This window comes from Schistocerca serialis, chromosome 4 (genome assembly GCF_023864345.2).
Source record: "Schistocerca serialis cubense isolate TAMUIC-IGC-003099 chromosome 4, iqSchSeri2.2, whole genome shotgun sequence".
NCBI lineage: Eukaryota > Metazoa > Arthropoda > Insecta > Orthoptera > Acrididae > Schistocerca > Schistocerca serialis.
This window is the reverse complement of record NC_064641.1, coordinates 575,524,420-575,548,091: the sequence shown is the minus strand read 5'-3', so window position 1 is coordinate 575,548,091 and position 23,672 is coordinate 575,524,420. Positions and strand designations below refer to the sequence as shown.

General features: G+C 41.6%; 1 protein-coding gene across 2 annotated transcripts in view; it reads left to right on the top strand.

Annotated features, from left to right (window-relative positions):
• The first annotated feature begins 374 nt into the window (after nt 1–374).
• LOC126475312 (abasic site processing protein HMCES-like) overlaps nt 375–23,672 on the top strand; it is a 97,499-nt gene continuing 74,201 nt past the window's right edge. For both annotated transcript variants that reach the window (XM_050103089.1, XM_050103090.1), the window contains exons 1-4: nt 375–510; nt 671–905; nt 11,596–11,790; nt 22,750–22,863. In XM_050103089.1, the coding sequence (XP_049959046.1) occupies nt 491–510; nt 671–905; nt 11,596–11,790; nt 22,750–22,863 (564 nt within the window). In that variant the 5' untranslated portion in view covers nt 375–490. The remainder of the gene's footprint in view (nt 511–670; nt 906–11,595; nt 11,791–22,749; nt 22,864–23,672) is intronic.

The following is a 23,672-nucleotide window of genomic DNA, read 5'->3' as shown; positions in this document are numbered from 1 at the left end:
TGTAAATGGCAAAGATTTAGCCATACGTACTTTTTATATTGAAGACACATATTTATTTCTATGTTATATTATTCCCATTCTGTATTCCAGATGATATGCATCTTTACAACATGACTTACGTATATTATTGTTCAAAATGACAAGATGATAATATTTTATATTTAATTAAATCTGAGTAACTGTCGTCCAGGCGACAGCTTGCTCGTTAAAATTTTGTAGTGAACGTACTGTGTGAATCATATAACAACCAGTCAGCTAACATATGTGCACTATCTAGAATCTTACTGTAATATTTGTTTTACAGCTTACCGGGAAACGAAAAATTAAGTTCTATAAAGGTCAATTCTAGTTTATGGCGTTGGCAGCGCTTCACTGTACGAGGCAAAGATAATATGAAGAAAGCGGTAATTTTCGCAGTTGAAAGTTGGTTTGTTGACAGCGGAAATATTGTGTTATGTGAAAATTTGTACACTGTTCATATTCGTCAGAAATGTGTGGAAGAACGGCTTGGTATATGATGTTTTTAATTAATAATTTACTTAAATATCTGCATTGTGAGCCTTTGTGCAGTGAACTATGTCCTGTTTTCCATTACTTACTGCAATGAATTGCTGTTAAACGTAACTAGTGATGTAATTGAATCTCATTCGTGAAAAACATTTGATTTCAGTACACTTGACCCAGAATGTATATGCAAGGCAACTACTTATCGTAGGAAGGACTCGAACACTTATTGTCTTCCAGAGTGGAAACACATGGATGACAAGTACCATGTCTACAGACCATCAACAAACATTGCACCAACGGAAGTTTTACCTGCTATTATATCAGGACATCAGCTGGGCAAAACATCCGATAGAATAATTGTCCCAATGATCTGGGGAATGATACCACCATGGCACAAGGTAAATTAGGTCGAAAGTTATGTGTAACTTAGCATTTATTATCGGTCTCGGTATTGTCACTAAACTAAACATTGCAAAATGGAAGAAATTATTGGTGTTCGTAGGACACAATAATGAATGTATTATGTTTGCTACTATAGCGGCCATGGTAAGGACCAGATAGAACTGTTTAACAATTTCCTTCTTACCTTATGTCAGTGTAAAAAAAGTCCAGACAGGTCTTGAAGGCCCAAAAAGTCAGTTTAATTAAAGTGCTAATTTTGTAATGAAAATTCTGTCAATATACTAGCAAATCAGATTTGTCATTGGAACATTTCTGAATGGAAGTGTATGAATAAGTAGTAGTTGTTATTAGGATAACTACACAGTGATACACACATAAATATAATATTTTAACAAGAATTGTCTTGTCAGCATATCCTTCTTGCAAGTTTTAAACACCTTTTGTTTACAAACCAGCAGCTTACATTGAAGTAGGCCTATCATTGGTCACAGGCCACATAATCACTATATCACAGGTTAGTCTATGGTTGGTATCAACAGGATCGGTTGACACAATTTTGTCTGTTTATGTATTTCTCCAGGGATCATCATACAATGATGTTTTATTTGCTCTCCTTTTCAAGGAATTTAGAACTACATGGTACTAGTCAACAGTTGTTCTGAACTTTTAATTTATGGAAATTGTTTTTTCAAAAAAATTTTTTTTTTCAAAAATGCCATTGCATATATATATATATATATATATATATATAATTTATGGAAATTAAAAAGTTCAGAACAATATAATGAAAGAACTTTAACAGATAAGAGTCCAAATGGAGTATTTCTTTGTGATCATAAAGCAATTATCTTTCAAATTCAAAAAAGTAGAACTGTTCCAGAGATACAACATTTTAAAAAATGCGCAGTGTCATCTTTGGAGGGCTGTATCTCAGAACAGAAATTTTTTTAGAGAAAACAAAAAATGTGTGTTCCTTACTTAGTCCTTCATTTTAATATATGCTAAATTCAATAACATCTGAGACTACGAAGGTAAAAATTTTTTCTAGCCTGCCTGAATTGATATGAACTATGCAAACTGATTTTTTCATAAGTTCAATTTTTGCTGGAAAGCACCAGTCATGTCCACTATGCATGTTACCAAATGATTTTCCCTGTGCATTGAGAGGCCAAATGAAAAGAAATAATTTGTGATGTCGATGATAAAGAGAGGTCAACAATCCAACAAGGATCATGTGTCCCTCTTTCGACTTACCTATAGGAATATTTCAGTCTCTTCTTGCAAATTTCAAAACCTTTTGAAGACTTTTTGATGATTCAACTGCCTTACTTCAGAATAGTAGGGAATATCGGAACATTCAGCTTTAACTTCAGCCAAGGGTTACTTAAATGTATGTTGTCTCAATGTGAGTGCCCAAATATAGTTCATAGCACCGACAACAACCTCTGTGATTCACTTACTGTAATCGACTCAGCTCATAATACCTTTTGATGTATCAGCCAATGAATGCAGCTGTCAGTGAGGCCAAGGCAGGTTCCAGTTTCTCCCTTATCAAGGTAGTAATACCAATTTGCTCTCCTCAAACTGATAGTGTACCATCTGTTGTGCTTACCAGCCATTTCCCTTCCGTCCCAAAGAAACCAGTTACTATCTCCACTGCACCAAAAATATCCCCACGTGCAGTTGAGTCGATGTCTACTCCATGCATGAAACTCACCAGTATGGAATCAAATGCATGAGTGGAATCGAGTATAATGGGATATGCTGAACTTTGATGCCCCTTGTGTCAACTGATGCTATTCATCTGCAGCCATATCAGCAATGCAGTTTTTCACTGTATGACAAAGATGTGTGACTTGCTCGATCTTAAACACTTACACTGCACAAAAATCTACACTACCCCTATTATATGTTTTTTAATGTTCACTTTCAATACAGCCTGGCACTACCTGCAGATTTGGAAGCTATTTTGTAGCTCACTTGTCACGATGGAGCCTCGGAGTCATTTGCTCATGTAGAAACAAATTTTATATATATAATTGATTATAACTTCAAATTGAAACTCAACTGTGATTATATTTCATTTGCATCAATAGGTTTTTTCTGTCACTACATTTATTTACTTATGTATTTACGTACTTTTTCTTTAAAGTTTCGTAAACATTTTGACACTTCTGTGCTTACTCTAAAACTCTTTTTTTTTTTTTTTTTTTTTTTTTTTTTTTTTTTTTTCCCCCCCCCCCCCCCCCCTCTCCCTAAGGACCACCGTCAGCCAATCTCTTGTTCTTGAGGAGTCAAATGTATCCAGTCGTCTTAGTGGCTGGCATTGTAATCACATTCCTATGAGATAAGTGTGCTGAAATGTTCAGCACTTCGCATGGCCTTCAAACAGTGCTAAAAATTATAGTAATTCCCAATTTGTTCCCCCCTGCGGGTCTGGGGGTTAGAATAGGCCCGAGGTATTCCAGCCTGTCGTACGAGGTGACTAAAAGGAATCTCACACTTTTCGGCCCTATGAGTTCAGGTCCCATTCTATGGTTTGACCTGCCACTTCCAAAATTCTACAGAAGTGCAAGCCATACAGGGAAGGATGCCTTACGTGGTGCACAAGTGCTCTTAGATTCAATCTCCTGAATCTCTTGTCATGGCTTTGCATCTCCACCTGCAAATCAAGTATTTGGGTGAGGACACGTTCTGGGATATGTCATCTTCCATTGTGATGTAACTGCGACAGGAACGGTCACGGGGTTGCCGCTAATAAAAACGCGGCGGGACCGAACGGGAGCGGCCCACGAACAAACAAGATGGACAAACAGGAATGGAAGGACAAGAATGATGATTGATAACTGATCAAGGCATCAAGATCAAGAACAAAGTATTAAGCAATAGGGTCACAAGAGATAACCTCACAAAATCAAAAAAAGTCCACTCGTAAATGGGAAGTAAGCACACGCGGAGTAAACACGATGTCCGTCAGCGAGATATCAACAGACTCAATGCGAATACCAGACTGCCTTGCTGAGTGAGAGACAGCAGCCTAAATACACGACAGGATATGTTGCTATTGGCCACTGGGACCACGTGTTCCACAGTGGCGCCCTCACATTAGACTCGGGTCCAGGAGCACGCGCAGCCACAGCTTATGGTGCAACTGCTACAGAGACCTCTAGTAGTCATCGAGTTCCGCACTGTCTGGCACAGATTCAAAACCCGCAGCGCTTGGTACAAGAGTTGTCTCCTGTCCTCTTTCGCCCCCATGACAATATTGGATTTCTCTGCACCCAATATCCAGCACGGTAGCCAGTCCGCTGTGGTGGGGCCATCATGTACCCATTTGGTGGTAGCCCCCTGACAACACAGGCATCGCACTGCTGATGCCTGAACTGTAAACTCCCCATGTATGCCACGAAGTAGATGCCTGCCTTCCTGGAGCATCAGGACTCCTGACAACGGCCATCATGCCAGTTGGCTTTTGTTGTGGCTGGGTGGCACCTGTGGGCATCAGGGCGGATAACCCGCAATGAAGTGGACTTAAGCCATCTCTTGGTGGTGACCGTATGGCACGAGCAGTCTCTAAGAAGGGCAAGATAGAATACAAGGCTGACAGGTATGACCCTAAATAGTTTCCCTCCCTCGCTATACAATGGGAGGAACGTAGAGCTACAGAAATGAGAGAGCCATACTCACCTCGGTTTTTAGTCTTTAGCTGAACCAATGGGGACTCTTTTCTACTGACAAAGCCTCAATTTTTCGTTGAGCACCTTGAGGAGAAGTGACGGTGCTGTCCAAGATGCGAAACGGCGCAGCCTTGATTCAGACAGCATCCCCAGCCCAATCCCGAGCGTTACTCACCTGTGACAAGCTGGATGGTATTCCTGTTTGTCACTCCCCATAAAAGCCTCAACATGGTCCAGGGGATTATTTTCCATTGTGACCTCCTCTTGCAGTCTGGCGACTACCTCCACGCCAACTTAGAATGATGGGGGTGTTCATTTTATCCAGCGAGTTTACAGGGGACCCAAAGACAACAGGGTTGCTACCGGTGCCTTCATCTTGGCCTTTGAGGGTGATTCATTGCCTGAAAAGCTCAAGGTGATGGTTTACCGCTGTGACATTAAACCATACGTCCCTCCCCCTATGCGGTGCTTTAAGCGCTGGAAGTTTGGGCAAGTCTTCCCGCTGCACTTCCAGTGCCACATGTCGAGACTGCAGACGTCAACTGCACCCAGATATTCCATGTGTGCCACCTCCCATTTGTACCAACTGTGGAGGGCACCACTCCCCCTGCTCGCCAGACTGCCTAGTACTCCAAAAGGAGCTGAAAATTATGGAGTGCAAGACATTAGACCAGTTGACTTCCACAGACGCTAAACCTAAATTTGAAATATTACCCCCATGTGGTTGACATTGACATATGCTGCAGCTACATCACCATCACCGTCCCAAGTGCTAGTGGTTCCTACTCTGTGCCACGAACAGTGGGCCCTCCGGGCCACCAGAATACATCCGCTCCCTTGGTGGTAAGAGGCAAATCTTCCTCTGTTGCTCCCAAAGCACCTACTCCAGGAGCAAGGCCCCCCGCCCCCCCTCAGTCCTCCTGCTCCTCTTGTGCGGAAGGTGCCCCTTGGGCCCCTCTCTTCCAAGGTCTCCACTAATGCCAGGACGGACACTCAAGGAGCCAAAAGCTGCACAACAAAGAGCTTCACGGTCTTCCTTCGTGTCTGAAGCTGCTTTGGAGAAATCTTCCCAGCAAGCAAACTAAGAAGAAGACTGCTAAGAAACAGGACGCTCTGGTGGCTCCAACACCACCACTCCCTATCAGTTCTGCATCTGAGGATGCAGTCGAGATCTCAGTGTCCCCTGCGGACCTGGATTTCACTGATGCCTCATCCACCATAGAAATGGCTACAAATACTCAGTTGGAAGCAGTAGGTGACACTGAGGCATAACCTGCCTCCTTGCGCGCTTCATGCCTTCCCAGCCTCAAGATACGTCATCCTCCGGTTGAATTGCAGTGGTTTTTTCCACCACCTGGCTGAGCTACAGCAACTGTTAAGCTTTACACCTGCTTTCTGCATTGCCCTCCAGGAAACTGGTTCCCGGCAATGTGGACCCCTGCCCTCCATGGCTATAAGGGATATTACAGGAACCGTAACAACTATAATAGCGTGTCAGGTGGAGCTTGCGTCTATGTCCTGAACTCGGTATGCAGTGAACCTGTGCCGCTTCAAATCCCTCTTGAAGCTGTGACTGTCAGGGTAGGGATGATGCAGGAAATAACTATCTGCAACATATATTGTCCTCCAGATGGTGCAGTACCCCTGAATGCATTGGCTGCACTGATTGATTAACTCCCTAAACCTTTCCTACTTTTGGCAGATTTTTACACTAATAGCCCCTTTTGGGGCAGAGATGTCGAAACTTTACTGTCTCAGTTCAACCTCTGCCTCTTAAATAATGGGGCCGCCACACATTTCAGTGTGGCACATGGCATATATTCAGCCATTGGTCTCTCGGTTTGCAGACCTGGCCTTCTCCCATCTATCCACTGGAAAGCACATGACGACCTGTGTGGTAGTGATCACTTGCCCCCATCTTCCTGTCACTGCCCCGGCGTCAGGACCATGGATGGTTGCCCAGATGAGCTTGGTTGAGCAGGTAACTAAAACAATCGTTTCTGCAGCGGATAACGCAGTCCCTTGTTCTTTAGTGTGCCCCCAGTGAAAGACAGTCCCTTGGTGGTCGCCGGAAGACACTGAGGCAGTTAAGGAGTGTCAGCAAGCTCTGCAGCGCATAAGCGGCACCCTTCCCAGGGGCACCTCATAGCCGTTAAACAGCTCCTTGCCTGCGTTCGCCATCTTATCAAAAGGCAGAAACAGGAGTGTCGGGAGAGGTATGTCTCGACCATTGGATGCCATACGTCACCTTCCCAGTTCTTGGCAAAAATCAAATGAGGTTTTGGGTACCAGACCCCAACAGGTGTCCCCGGTGTTAACATAAACGGTGTGTTATCTACCGATACAAACGCGATTGCTGAGCACTTTGCTGAGCACTATGCTCATGCCTCTGCATCGGAGAATTACTCCCCAGTCTTTTGCCCTCTCAAATGGTAGTTGGAAGCAAAAGTCCTCTTGTTCACTGCATGCCACAGTGAACTCTATAACGCCCCATTTACAGAGTGGGAGCTCCTCAGTGCCATTGCACATTGCCCTGATACAGCTCCTGGGCCCAATTGGATCCACTGTCAGATGATAAAACATCTCTCGTCTGACTACAAGCGACATCTCCTCATGATCTTCATTTGGATCTGGTGCCATGGCGTCTTTCCTTCGCACTGGCGGGAGAGCACCATCATACCAGTGCTCAAACTCAGCAAAAACCCGCTTGATGTAGACAGCTGTAAGCCCATCAGCCTCACAAACATTCTTTGTAAGCTGCTGGAATGTATGGTGTGTCGGCGGTTGGGTTGGGTCCTGGAGTGACGTGGCCTACTGGCTCTGTGCCAGGGGGGGCTTCCGCCTGGGTTGCTCTACCACTGATAATCTTGCAACCCTTGAGTCTGCCATCGGAACAGCGTTATCCAGGTGCCAAAGCCTTGTTGCCGTCTTTTTTGATTCATGAAAATTTGTATGACACCACCTGGCGACATTGTATCCTTGCCACATAATACAAGTGGGGTATCTGAGGCCCGCTCCCAATTTTTATCCAGAATTTCCAGTCGCTTCGTACTTTCCATGTCCAAGTTGGTGCCTCCCATAATTCCCGCCCATATCCAGGAGAATGGTCTCCCGCAAGGCTCTGTATTGAGTGTATCTCTATTTTTAGTGGCCATTAAAGGTCTAGCAGCAGCTGTAAGACCGTTCGTTTCACCCTCTCTGTATGCAGATGACTTCTGCATTTCGTACTGCTCCACCACTACTGGTGTTGCTGAGCGGCACCTACAGGGAACCATCCACAAGGCACAGTCGTGGGCCCTAGCACATGGCTTTCAGTTTTCGGCCACAAAGTGGTGTGTTACGCACTTCTGTTGGCGTCATATCGTTCATCCGGAACCAGAACTTTACCTTACTGACGATCCTCTCTTGGTGGTGGAGACATATCGATTTTTAGGACTGGTTTTTGACACCCAGTTGACTTGGCTTCCTCACCTTCGTCAGCTTAAGCAGAAGTGCTGGCAGCACTTCAATGCCCTCCACTGCCTGAGCAACACCAATTGAGGTGCTGATCGCTCTATGCTGCTGCAGCAATACAGAGCCCTCGTTCAATCCTGCTTTGACTATGGGAGTCTGGTTTATGGTTCGGCGGCGCCCTCAGTGGTACACAACTGCTCACAAGTTATGTTGCACAAGTTTGTAGTTCTCCTGTTCATCCAAATTACAGTCTCCTTTTCCCACCCAAGGCGGTTCATCACCTGCATCGGCGGCCCAGGTCAGGGCTTTCCAGTTGCAGTTCGCATCCGATCCCGTATATCTGAACTGGAGTCCTTGCCGTTACCACCTATACTCAAGGTCCAATCATGTACACCTCCATGGTATACACCTAGGCCACGGCTTCGCCTGGACCTTTCACATGGCCCAAAGGACTCAGTTCACCCTGTGGCTCTCTGCTGTCACCTCATCTCGATTCTTGACATGTACTGAGGCCATGAAGTGATTTACACCGACGGCTCAATGGCTGAAGGTAGTGTCGGCTTCGTGTATGTCCATGTAGGACATATTGAACAGCATTCCTTGCCTGATGGTGATGGTGGTAGTGTTTTCACTGCAGAGCTGGTGGCTATATCTCGTGCTCCTGAGAACATCCGTTCATGCCCTGGAGAGTCATTTCTTCGGTGTACTGACTCCTTGAGCAGCCTACAAGCCGGAGCAGCCTACAAGCTATCGACCAGTGCTACCCTCGTCATTCTTTGGTAGCGACCATCCGGGAGTCCATCTATGTCCTGGAATGGTCGGGTCATTCAGTGGTGTTTGTGTGGACCCCCAGGACACGTCGGAATCCCAAGCAACGAACTTGCTGACAGGCTGGCCAAAGAGGGTACACAGAAATCGCTTGTGGAGATCGGCATTCCAATAACTGGCCTGTGTTCGTTTTTACATTGCCAGGTTTTTCGGCTTTGGGAGATGGAATGGCATAGTCACAGTATGAACAACAAACTGCATGCCATTAAGGAGACTGAATGTGTGGCAGTCCTCCATGTGGACCTCTCACTGGAATTCTGTGGTCCTCTGCCAGCTCCGCATTGCCCACACTTGGGCGACCCACGGCTACCTCCTGCACTGTAAAGACCTGTCTCAGTGTCGATGCAGTGCCCGGTTGACAGTGGTCCATATTCTGGTGCACTGCCCTGCAATGAAATCTTCGGTTAACGGACTCATTGCCACTAATTTTAACTGACAACACCTCATCGGCTGATGTAGTTTTACATTTTATTTGTGAGGGTGGGTTTTATCATTTGATCTAAATTTTAGCGCATGTCCTTTGTCACTCTGTGTCCTCCACCCTAGTGCTTTTAGGGTAGAGGTTTTAATGTGTCGCAGAATGGCTGGCTTCTCCTTTTTATTCTCATGGTCAACCAGCCATGGTAATCTGTTTTGTCTTTTTAATCTCTTCTACCTGTTTCTTGAATTTTTGTGGTTTTCTTCTCCCCTTTTTTCCACTAAAGTGTTTGTTGCCCTTCCGTCGTTCGTGGGGTTTTTTATTCCTTTCTCTCCATTTTGTCGTCAGTCTTGCTTGTTTTATTCTCAGCCTCGTGGCATTGTTTTATTCGGAACATGGGACCGATGACCTAGCTGTTTGGTCCCCCCCTCCTTTTAAACCAACCAACCCAGTTTGTTGTGTTTGTGTGGACCCCAGGACACATCAGAATCCCAGCCAACAAACTTGCTGACAGGCTGGCCAAACAGGATACGTGGAAACCGCTCCTGGAGATGGGCATCTCTGAAACTAACCTGCGTTCTGTCTTAGGCCGCAAGGTTTTTCGGCTTTGGGAGACGGAGTGGCATAACATTATACACAACAAACTGTGTGTCATGAAGGAGACTGTGATTGTGTGGAAGTCTTCCCTGTGGACTTCACGCATTGTAAGAATGCCTGGCAATGAAATGTAGCAATTGCCATTCCCACAATTTGATAGTCAGTGAGTGGCTTCATTGAGATGCAGTATGTCCAGAGAATTTATACACTATTGTTATCTCTGAAGTGATGCCATTATGAAGGCAAGAGATTGTTTACTCTCTGTTAGCAGGATTTCTCATAGGGGCAAGTAATTTTTCGTTCCATGTGTTCGTTTGGCATTTACTCATGTTGTTCAGTGAACCACTTAAAGCTCTGAGATACATATTGCTTTTCATTATTAATAATATCTGAAACATTTAGATCAATATTGTCTGAAAAATGAAAGGAAGAAAGGAGAAATCATGTTGCCCAGTTAACCCTTGAACATAGCAATTGTATTAGGTATAGATTTACTGCATTGGCTCTCTATTTCCAGTTCTCTGTCAAATGCTAATGTTGTTTTTCCTGTAATTCACAACAGTACTACACATGTTACAGTAATTTCATAAAATAAGTTTTAGCTGCCATTACAATTTTTCAAACTATTGGGGTTACATGAAACACAAGATGTATTTACAAACAGTTTAAATGCAAAGTACAGTCTTCATGTCTTTTCATGACTGTAAGGTTCAGACAGAAATAATGAAATCCAGTACTTCATGTTTGAAGTAAAGCACTTGTAATAAAAACTCTAACTCTTGTAACAGATTTAGCATACTCTCATGTACTTAAAAAAGTTTTTGACAGGGTGGCTCATTTCTGGCTGTTGGATTTAGCTTGTAGCTGGATGTGTATAAAGTAAACAGTAAACTTGTCGAATAGAAATTGTAGCATGCTTGTAATGCAGATGGTATCCCTTACCTTCCTCTGACCTTTGAACTGACCCACGTAGCTAGTTATATGGAGGATCCACAGTTTAATGTGAACTCCAAACCATGATGCAACTTGTCATTTTTCTTGTAAATAAGGCATTCCAACCACTACCCACTCCAGAACCTTCCCGGCTTTGATTCTCGGCCAGGTTTGGGATTTTTTATGCCTGGGGATTGGGTGTTTGTGTTGTCATCATCATCATTTGTGACAGTGGCTAGATTGGACTGTGTAAAAATTCCGACTTTGTACGGACGCTGATGACTGCGCCATTGAGCGCCCCACAAACCAATCATCATCATCAGCAGCAGCAGCAGCATCCAGAACCTTTATGTATTATTTAACTGATATCTAGTTGTATTGCTTATAGAATAGTTTCGAGAATGTGGTAGTGACAGGTTGAGGCTGTAATGGTGGTTCATGAGTCATGGTTGGATAGCTCAGTCAAAATAGCATTTGCCTGAGAAAGGCAAATGCTTTAGTCCCAGTCTGATCACTCAGTTTTAATCTGGCAGGACGTTTCTGATAGTTGGGTAGTTTGTGAGATCTTCTGCCATCACCATTTATGCAGGAATGATTTTACGGTACTTAAAGTTAATAAAATTGTTAAGTAGTTCCAGTATTGCCTCTCCAGCTGTCCATAGAAATGCGTAGTCCATTTCTACAGAGACAAATGATTTTTTTTTTTTTTTTTTTTTTTTTTTTTTTTTTTTTTTTTCCCCCTAATGAATTAATTCACTTTGGTCTGTCTGTTCTTTTCAGGGTGACTACAGAACACATGGTCTGACAACTCATAACATCCGTGATGATAATCTCTTCCTATCAAAATTGTACCTCCCAGTCTTCAAACAGAGTAATCGTTGTGTAGTTCTTTGTGATGGTTTTTATGAATGGAAGAAAGAGGAGGGTGGCCGTGGTAAACAGCCATATTTTATCTACATGCCACAGTCACTTGGGGTTTGTATCTCACTTATAGTAGTTGCTAATGAATGGTTGATGTGTGAATCAGAATATTTTAAAGTTTGTGAAAATGATTTCATGTGAGAGTAATTTTGAAGCAACAAGAGCTGCATTCAAAAACGGGCTGAATAGAGATTTTTCCGGTTTTTTTTTTTTTTAAATTTACATGTAATGCCTTAAATGAAGTGGAAATTAGAATTTTAGTATAATAATTTGAAAAGCAGGAATTTCATCTGCAAACTTTCACAGTTGATAAGAAAGTTGCATGAAAGAAGCATCCTGCACTGTTCCAAATGTAGATTTGTGCGTCTATTGATATGAAGGTAAACATGGTAAATGAAATGTGAAAAAGTAAATTAACATTTGATTGCAAAAATCAACTTCTTGTAAGGATATAAATGGATTTATGTGCAGAACTGGAGTGACACAGGGATTTCATTGGTGATTACTATTTTTCTGGTACTGCATCACACATTTCCAGGTGTAAAACACAGTCACACTTATAAGGTAAGGTATCTTGAAGACTCCTGAACAAAATTAGTCAATTGTTATGGACACCGAAATGTTTCCCGGCACCATTGTGGAATAAGAAGTATTACACAAGGTGGCTAGTACTGAACATACATGATGTTTCTTTGCCAGAGACATACTGTTGTGTTCTGCCCGCTCGTACAATATAGGGCGCTTAGGTAACCTGCTTTTTTTGGATTGCTAGACAACAATTCAAGCAAATTGTATTAATGGTGTTTACAACAGTAAGATTGTGGTGTCGCCGCCAGACACCACGCTTGCTAGGTGGTAGCCTTTAAATCGGCCGCGGTCCGTTAGTATACGTCGGACCCGCGTGTCGCCACTATCAGCGACTGCAGACCGAGCGCCGCCACACGGCAGGTCTAGAGAGACTTCCTAGCACTCGCCCCAGTGGTACAACCAACTTTGCTAGCGATGGTTCACTGACAAAATACGCTCTCATTTGCCGAGACGATAGTTAGCATAGCCTTCAGCTACGTCATTTGCTACGACCTAGCAAGGCGCCAGTACCAGTTACTATTGATACTGTAATCATACCTCACGCCAGCCTGCGTGAGCTAAAACGCGTGCCTTTCGGCTTCCTCTAGTAAATCTGTGTTGGCTCTCCTGCCAACCCACAACAAAGATAAATTACAATACTTAACTTTGCATATTCACAGGTGTGTTGCAAGCAAATGGTGACATGCAAATAATCAGTGTTCTTCAGGATATACAATTCCAATGCAAGCAAAACAACACAGTTCATAAGTCACTGCTGTGGCATTCAGAGGATGGCTCTTCTTCAACTCGGGCAGCAGCTAGGCGACGCGGCACTTATATTCTCTTCAGGTAGAGGTTGCTCCTGTCTTTGTGTCGTCCAGGAGAGGGGTCCGTCAGCATACTATTGGCTGACAGTCTCACTGCCTCTCTGCTCTTCTGTTCTTGATCATTGTGCAAGCACTTGACGTTAAGCTGGAACACACACGGTGTTAGATACCTTTGTACAGCTGTATAGGGTGTACAACAGTTCATCATACTGTAAAATAGGCTGCTCAGTGTGCCTAGTGGCAGTGCCTCCTATTGCTGAACAAGCACCCTATGGAGATAATCATTGTTCGGCTGTGGAAGTGTTAGTGGTGCATTTATTTGGTCTATAATGTTCCATACTTCTGCATTCATATTCAGACTCTCAATGTCTTTATGTGAAGAAGGAAGGGGAGGAAAAAGAAGAAACTGCAGGCCAGGCATATGCCATAGAAAATTGTCTGCTATTAACATGATGCCACCTCAGTTACCATGGCACTGTTGTATCAGTCCCTCGCCATAATATGGCATGGTTGTAATGTGTCCCAGTGACATAGCAGATCAACGTACTCTAAGACCTTCTCTCAAGGGTAAGCTGTGACTCATCTGCGAACAGGACACTACCCAACTTTTTGTAGATCTTGTCATGGTGATTTGAGCCATGCTGTGCCTGTTTGAGATAAATGCTTCTACTGGATGGTCAAGCACACAGAGCAACCTCATGAAGACCACAAAATTTCTAACTATGACAGATACTGTGATGGTTGTAGGGTTTCGGGCTAGCAAGGTTATGGTGCTGACACTGGATTGTAGTACTTGCTCGATTTCCCTATTGAATGTTTGGCCCCTCTTAACTTCTGCACAGTTATGGAACAATATTGCATGTGGCATTCAACTTCCATATCGTCTCATGTTACTTATATCCTTGCAGAACTAGCACTCCTGGAAAACAGGATATTGTGGTGACGTGGCTGAGCCACAGCCTGGGGGATGTTTCCAGAATGAGTGCTAGTCCTGGAAAGTTTGCAGAAGAGCTTCTGTGAAGTTTAGAAGGTAGGAGACGAAGTACTGGCAGAATTATTGAAGCTGTGAGGGTGGGTCATGAGTCATGCTTGGGTAGCTCAGATGATAGAGCACTTGCCCGCGAAAGGCAAAGGTCCTGAGTTCGAGTCTCGGCCCGGCACACAGTTTTAATCTTCCAGGAAGTTTCAGTTCTATTATTCGTACATTTTCATTATAGATTGTGTCACTGAGTGCTTTGAACAGCTGTTGGAAAACTTGACAAACAACTAATTTACTCATCTGCCACAAAAAGATCATTTCATAGTGAATGGCTCCAGAAACCATTTAATCTACATGAGGCAAATACAATGTGTTGATAAATATCTTGTGCTTGCTGTAAGATATATTCATAAGAACATTTGCATTACATATATTATAATAGCTATACCAGAACAAATTTGTGTTCTCACTATCTCTGATGCAGAATATTTATATGAAAGATGAATGGTTTGTAAATGGAGTTATTATCAAGTTTGATGTTGGAGCTTATAAATGGATGATTGTCGAGAAAAAATATGTGACAGAGTAAGTTTGTTGAAAGTGTTATTAGTGTATACATGAGGATGTATATTTTTAGTAACTTTTTTCTTAAAAATTATTATGTATGATCAGTGTATGGTTATGTAAAGGGTAAATTGTTTGTTAATTATACAAGCCATGCCCTCTGTATATATATGTGGAAATAACTTTGTAGACATTGTCTGCACATATCTAAAAATGGGTTGACATCAGTGCACAAGGTGCAGATTGGGAAAGTCATGCTGTCAAAACTGGTTCCAAAGACTAAGGTTTGTCACATTATTCTGAATGTCTTGTCAAAAAATTACTTTTAGCAAACAACCAAGTCATGAAGGTAATGTCTTAGATCTAGCAACAAACAGATCTGAACTTGTCAACTCAATTAATACAGAGGAAGACATCAGTGATCCTAAGGCTGTGGTAGCAGCTATGACTATGAGTTTTACAAGGAATGTTATGAAAGGTAGGAACATACTTTTGCATAGCAGGAGTGACAGGAAACAAATTGCAGAGTATCTGAGTACTCAGCAACAAATATTCAGTGAGGGCAAAGATGTGGAGCACAAATGGAAAAAATTCGAAAACACCATTCAATATGCCTTGGACAAGTATGTTCCAAGCAAGTTCTTAAAGTATGGGAAAGACCCACTGTAGTTTTGTAACTGGGTTAGAAAACTGCTGCATAAACAAAATGAGCTTCATCTCAGATTCAAGAGAAGTCAAAGCTTAGCTGTCAAACAAAAGCTGAAAGGAAGCAAAACTGAGCATAAGGGGAGCAATGAGAGAAGTGTTCAAAGACTTTGAAAGTAACATTTTGTCAACCAATCTGAGTAAGAATCGTAAGAGGCTTTTGTCGTACATAATATCAGTAAGCGGTTTGAAATCATCTGTTCATTCATTCATTCAAGGCGCATATTGGCCCAAAACAGAGGATAACAGAGAGAGGGCTGAAATAATGAATTCAATCTTCTGAAATTGTTTCACTACAGAAAATCTTAATACAGTCCCTCCTTTCAACCATCATACGAATGTCGAAAGGGCAGGTATTGAGGTAATTGATCACAGAAAGAAAGCAACTACTGTAACTTGGTACTGGGAAGTAGATGAGAACTAGATGAGATGTCTAAAAGATTCTACAAAGATTATTTGTAAGAATTTGCTACCTTGCTAGCAGCAGTTTTACCAAAAATTTGTGGAATAGTGAATGGTGCCTATCGATTGGAAACAAGTCTGTTTCAAGGAGGGCTGTAGGACAGATGCACACAATTACAGACCTATATTGTTGATGTCAATCAGTTGTAAATTATGGAACATGTTTTGTGCTCAAGAATTGTGTTGTTTCTGGAGAATGAAAAGCTCCTCTACAAAAGTCAACGTGGAATCTGCAAATGGAGATCTTGCAAAACTCGGCTCGCTATATTTCGACCCATGATTTATAGTGCTGTAGGCAATGACACTCAGGTTGATGCCGCATTCCTTGACTTCAGGAAGGCATTAGACACCATCCCACAATGCAGTTTAGTGAAAAAAATATGAGCTTATTGACTCAAGAATTCCTTGCAGGTAGAATTCAACACCCCACTCTTAATGGATCAAAATTGACAGATGTAAAGGTAATTTCCAGAGTAATCCAAAGATGTGTGATAAGACCATTACTGTTTACAATGTATATTGATTTAGTAGAAAGTGTCAGATGCTTTATCAGACAGTTTGCAGATGATGTCATTGTAACTTAGTAGCAATGCTGAAAGACATTATCCATTTGCAGAATGACTGTTTGACCCTAAACGTAAAGAAATGTAACATATTGTGCATAGGTAGGAAAATAAAGCATCCAGAGCAATCCGACCACATAAAACAAACTGTAGCAAAAGCAGGTGCCAGACTGAGGTTCATAGGTAGGTAACGTAGGTCATCCATGGAGGAAGTGGCTTATAAGGCACTTGTCCAGTGGTTCTTGAGTATATTCCATCAATATGGGATCTTACCAGGTAGGGTTGACAGAAGAGAGAGAGAAGATTCAACAAAGTGTTTTGGTATTTTTTGTATCATTGTCCAGTTGTTCACTAAATGCTTTAAACCACCCTGGGATATCTGAATTCAGTTTTTTCATTGCAACTGGCATGCAGTGTCTACAGTAACATGTATCTAATTGATCGCAATTTAAAATTGTAACAAGGCTATGTGCACTGCTGTGCTACACCCACAAACTCTGGTTTCAAAATCAGTTTAGTTTGCGCTACAACACACACCAACACACGCAAAAAACTTTTGGAAACCAGTAAATGGGTTGTACACAGCTCACACAGAATCTCGTTATGCATAGGCATCAACAGGAAGCTAGATTGGTGTATAGGGAGCCGCGCCACAGACTATGAATTCGCCTTTGGTACTGCCACAATTGTCGATCGACGTGCCGCAGCTGTGATCCATGACTGCTGATTGAAGTCCTCCGTAGTCATGGTTGAAATCTTCAGATTTGTGGACTAACTACTCTCTTTGCCTTTGTAATTTTTGTCAAAGGATTTAATAATGATTCATCGACTGCCCATACTTCTTCAGAATTCATGATTTGCAGTATTAGCAATTGATTTGGCGCTGCACTGTAGTGTAGTATGAGCTGTTGACCTACATTACCGTTGACAACAGATATCAACACCCACAAAGCTACATACTTTGTGTTAATCAATTATGTTTAAAATTTCAAATTTGTGTTCACTATTCTTGTTGTTCTTCATAAATTTTATTTACTCCCAGCCGTATTTTTCCTGTGGCCCTGGTTCTTTACGATGATATTGAATGGCTAAGTAAAGTACGATCAGGAGCTACGACTTCCGGTTATTTAATCTTGCTCACCTTACTCTTTCAGCACATTCACTAACCTCTTCTGATTGAATTTCTGTTCTAGATGTGTTGCATTTACTGCTGGAGGTTAAGAGTACAGATCCAACACCCAACTCTCAAAATAAATACGAGTCTTCTCACCTAGGACATCTCATATGTTGTACTCTTGTTTATAGTAACTGAGTGTTACAAAGTTGTTACATCATGTGGAATCTTGCAAAAACATTGATCAAAGACCAAAAACGTTCTGTCCTAAATAACAGATTTCAGTTTAATGTATGTACATCACAAGTTCTTGTCCCTGTGACATCATAAGCATTGTCATGGCCACTCTTCCTCTGTGGTGTACACCATATCTTCAAGGCAGGCACCGATGATGCAGAATAAACCGCCTGACCAACAGGTACCTTGAATGTGATATGATGGCCATCTTCATCCCGGCTTGAAGATAAGCTGCATCCATCTATCTCATGATACATATGCATAAATAAGACATACATCCAAGTTGTAGATTATCTTATACATTACGAAAATAAACTTTTTACTGTGGCAATCATCATTTGTTGGTTCAAAAAGTACTTGTTCAACACATCACTTCATCAAAGTGATATGTTGAACTATGTGCACTAGCATAGCATACAATTTTACCTTCAGTAAACCTAGTTCCACACTTTTTTCCCTTTCAATTTATTGTTATTTTCATAGCCTTGTGTTGTGCAATCTGAGAGTGAAGTTTGTCTATCTTCTTTTCTTGTCATACAACTATTGAAAATGGTTTTCTGTAAATAATTCTGGAATGCCATGGATAAACAGTTCATAAATGTAAATACAAGGAATAGTTGAAATTTTTAGATCCCTGAATAAAGGTCGGGATGAATCTCAGGGCTTATATTACAAATTTATTAATAATAAATTTTTGAAGTAATAATATCCTATTTACACTACTTGCATTCGCCAAAAGGATTTTTCCACTTCTTACTATGGATTCAAAACAGCTGTGTACACAACTTTCTTAGTGTCAGTGTCAGTTGTGTAGGACAATATTGTCATTGTGAATGCAAGACTATTTTGCTAGGTTGTCAGCCGGCCGCGGTGGCCGTGCGGTTCTGGCGCTGCAGTCCGGAACTGCGGGACTGCTACGGTCGCAGGTTCGAATCCTGCCTCGGGCATGGGTGTGTGTGATGTCCTTAGGTTAGTTAGGTTTAAATAGTTCTAAGTTCTAGGGGACTTATGACCTAAGATGTTGAGTCCCATAGTGCTCAGAGCCATTTGAACCATTTTGCTAGGTTGCCAAGTAGTTCATATGAGAAGACCAGGATAATTTTTTTCTAGAAATACCAGGAATTTGCCAGAGTCTGCTTCCATAAGTTCCTGATTTTTATGGGTTATCTAGAAATTACTTGAATTGGATTGCTTGGTTTTAAATTGTTAGTTTGTTTTTTCATGCTTAATTTTAATCCACTTATCTCAAACCACTATTCCAAACTATTTAGGGTGTCAGTGACTCCTTGGGGAATAAGTTGTGCAGTCTTATTTTCAGTGAGTACAGATTTGTTGCCGACAAATAAAACTGAGTGTCATATTATATTTAGAGGTAGATTGTTTGCGTACACTGAGGTTAGAAAAGTTATGGGATAGCGATTTGCACATACACAGATGGCGGTATGTAAAAGGGCACTGGATTGGCAGAACTGTCATTTGTACACAGGTGTGTCATGTGAAAAGGTTCCCTACAAGATCATGGCTGCATGATTGGAATTAACAGACTTTGAACACTGAATATTAGTTGGAGCTATACACATGAGATGTCCCATTTCAGAAATTGTTAGACTTCAATAGTCTGAGATTCACAGTGTCAAGAGTGAGTGGATGTGTTGAGAATACCGAATTTCAGACATTACCTCTCACCACAGATGACGCAGTGGCCAATGGCCTTCACTTAACGACCATGAGCACTGGCATTTGTGTAGCATTGTCAGTGCTAACAGACAAGCGACACACGTGAAATAATCACAGAAACCAATGTGGCACATATCTGTTAGGACAGTGTGGCGAAATTTGGCATTAATGGGCTATGGCAGCCGACAAATGTGAGTGCCTTTGCTAACAGCATGACATCACCTGCGATGCATCTCCTGGGCTCGTGATCATATTGGTTGGACCATAGTCTACTGGAAACCTTGGCCAGGTCGGATGAGTCTCGATTTGGATTGGTAAGATTTGATGAAGGGTTAGAGTGTAACGCAGACCTCAAGAAACCATGGACCCAAGTTGTCAACAAGACACTGTGCAAGCTGATGGTGGCTCCTTAATGGTGTGGGCTGCATTTACATGGAGTAGACTGGGTCCTCTGGTCTAACTGAAATGATTGTTGACTGGAAATGGTTTTGTTCAGCTACCTGGAGACCATTTGTAGCCGTTCAACACTGGAATTTCTGTGCGCCATGTCACCAGGCCATCATTGTTTGCGATGCGCCTTGTCAGAACATTCTGGACAATTCAGGCAAATGATTTGGTCACGGAGATTGTCCAACACGAATCCCATTGATCATTTACAGGACATAATTGAGAGGTCAGTTTGTCCACAAGATCCTGCACTAGCAACACTTTCACAATTATGGATGGCTGTAGAGGTAACATGGCTCAATATTTCCTCAGGGGACTTCTGACAACTTGTGGAGTCCATGTGAAACTTTGGATCTTGATTATAAAAACTTTTTCAGATGCATTTGAGAGCATTGGGAGGAGACTTCCCAGGTGGATGTGCAGCAAGCCATTAACCCTCCTTCATGCAGCAGGACACAGTGTTTTACCACACAGGTATCTTCAACCTGGTGTTTTAGTAGGATGATTGCCTCCAAGCTCACAGCAATTTTGTCTGATTGGCATACCGATTCTGGACTGTACAGCCTTCGAACAGAAACATTTTGATTGCCCATTGTAAGATAAGTTTCATTTTACAGTACATGCTCATTCCTCTTCTTTTTGAAAGAATATTGTGACAACCAGGCAGTAACGATACATTTCACTATACTCTGTAATGGGACTTCTAGAGTTTGTGTGTAAAGACAAAACACACCGGTGTTGTAACTGAGTCAACTACTTAAAATTACTGTGTGGCCCTGACTACAGACACTCTGGGTTTTTCCCTTTCCCCTTCTTTTACCAAGCAAAGCAGCGCAGTGGTAAGACACAGGACATGTGCAGGAAGGAGCAGCACAAATCCCTGTTCAGCCATCCAGACTTAGTCTATCATTGGTTTTTCCCAAATTGTGTAAGACAAATTCTGGAATGATCCCTTTGAAAAGGGCACAACCAAATTGTTTCCTTAACCTTCCCGAAACTGAAATTGTGCTCCTTCTTTAAAAACCTTACAATCAATGGAATGTTAAACACTTACCTTGCACTCTTCTTCTTCTCATTTTTTTCCCTGTGACCTTTAACTTCCAACATTAGGTTTCTCTAATGCATGGAGACTCCTGAGGATATTGGGAGGAAGTGTACCAGTATGCAGAAAACACCCAGAAGTAACACCTGAGCAGTTCGCTACCCACATCATTATTGCATCAGGAATCCCTTCAATGAGAAACTTACCAGACATACTGAACGGCAACTTTGTGAAAGAGAGACGGCATCTCCCTCATCAGAATGTGCTTGTCACTTAACAGTTTGACATTGACACCAAACTGAAGCACCTCAAACATATTACGGCACAGGGATTTGATGGTATACACCCAGAACTCCTGATCCATACGAAAGGATGTGCTAAGTAATGGATAGCAGAATTATTCATCAACATCCTGTTGACCGGTCAGCTTCCATTGTAGTTCAAGAAGGCAAAGAAAATCTCTGTTTTGAAACACGGCAAACCCAGCAACTAGGTAGAAAGCTATCGGTCTTCTTAGCTGCTGTTAAAAGCTTTTTGATTGGCTGATATACAACAGAATAAGCAATGCTAGCTTATAGCATATTATAGTTAATTATGTAGGCTTCAAACCAGGGTGTAGCTGCTGCGACCAAGTATTCTCTCTTTCATCCTTAATAGAGGCAGGAGACCAAATGAAGCTGAAAACATTTGTAGAATTTGTTGATCTAACTACTGCCTTCAACATTGTGTGGAATGAAGGCCTTATCTATAAGCTTCCTCATATTGTACCATGTAGAAAGGTGGCCACTCTGGGTAATAAGTAATCAGAAGTTTGCTCAAGGGTGAAAAATTTTTGATGGCCAATGTTATATGTGAAAGCTTAGCTTTTCTTGTACCTGTACTGTTCATATATTAATTTAATCCATTAACTTTTTTTCTATTTGTGTGACCACACTACTAAACAGTGCCGTTGCTATTGACTGACTACATCACGTGTCCTAGGCTCTGAATCTCTGCTGTTATTGGTTGGTGAGATCACGTAACTTGAGCTATTATTGACTGACAAAAGTGCATCACAATCTTGATTTTAGTGCTTTGGAAGTTACCGTACTGTATTTATTGGAATACTTGTTTATACTTTCATAATGCGAAAATGTGCAGTGCATGTGCTGGGAAGTTCTATGCCAGTGTATAGAACCTTCACCATTCAAAGAACTGATAAGTTTTACAACTCCAAGGAAAAGTATATTGTCACTTAACACAGAAAAAAATTTACTTTCACCAGTGTTATAGTATATTTCCATATGGAAAGAAGTGTATTTTTAACTGGGAAATCCAGGGAAAATCTGAGAAACTTTTTTTTTTTTGTCCATTTGTACACCCTGTAAAAGTTCTTCTCACAGCCCCTTACTAGTTCAGAAAACTATGTCAGAATCTGCATGCACCAAGTTCTGAAACACACATTAATTCTGAAACATTATAGTGTTAGTATATTTTTCTTTGATACTCCTTCCTTGTCTTGTTATTTCACGTTTGTGTCAGGAGGCGGTATTCTGTCTCTCTCTCTCTCTCTCTCTCTCTCTCTCTCTCTATCTCTCTATCTACATGTTTGTCATCTGTAGAAAGCAACTGTAATGTAAATATTCATTTGTCACCCTTGAGGTTCTATTTTTTACTGTCAGTAGCTCCATGTAGGTTTGAGACTTGATTATCTTTTTTGATATTATATGTTTAATTAAATTTATAATTTTAAAATTACAGCTAATGGAACAGAATGTGTTGTTCAGATTTATTTAAGATTTATGACAGTGGCTCTGTGGTTTTATAATACATCTCTCTATTTAATGCAGATTGATATATATGACAGGAAAACATGGAATCTTGAGTGGACTGCAGAAGGAGGCTGGAAAGGACCAAGGCTTTTGGCCCTAGCAGGACTTTACAATATCTGGGTGTCTCCTGAGGTAATAAGTGTTATGAATAATTGTCTAATTTTGGATCCTAAAATTCAGAGTGTCAATATCATTTAGTACCTTCACCTGAACAGTGGTAAATCTAGGCTGGAATAATGATTATTATTATTATTATTATTATTATTATTATTATGAAAAAATTGCTTCTCGCCATATACTGGAGATGTTGAGTGACAGACAGGTACAACAAAAAGACTGCTAAGCAAAGAAGTGTATGTTGATCAATTCAGAAGATGGCCTTCTAATCGAAAGCTTACTTGCTTAGCAGTCTCTGTTGTGGCTGTCACTGCTGTACAGTGAGTAGCACTCTGTCCTTTCAATAATGTTGTCAATACCCTCCCTTAGATTTTTCAGCGTATTTGAAGCCTCTTGTCTGTACCATTAGAGAAGATCCATGACTGTCAAGTGGGCTTTCTGCAGCTGCTTCACTTGCCCTACCTTGACCAACTATGTAATGTGATGTTTATTTTTCTACCTCAGTGTTTCCACAGTTATCGGTGACTTAAGCTTTCACGCAGTACTGATGGTAGTCTTTTGCACTTCATACTTGAAACCTGGCAGGAGTGCTGCCAGCTGTCTAGGATCTTTCTCCACACAAAATATTGGTTATTTTGTTGTCTGAAATGTATTAACTGCAAAAGAATTATAGTAATGTCAGAATAAATATATTTCCATGCTAGTATTTCACTCTTCTTTTGTTACCAAAATGGGAAATAACAAGCCCTTCTTAAATATAAGATACTTTACAAAATGTTGTTATGCGTTACTTATGCCTGACCACTAACATTTAACAGACAGTC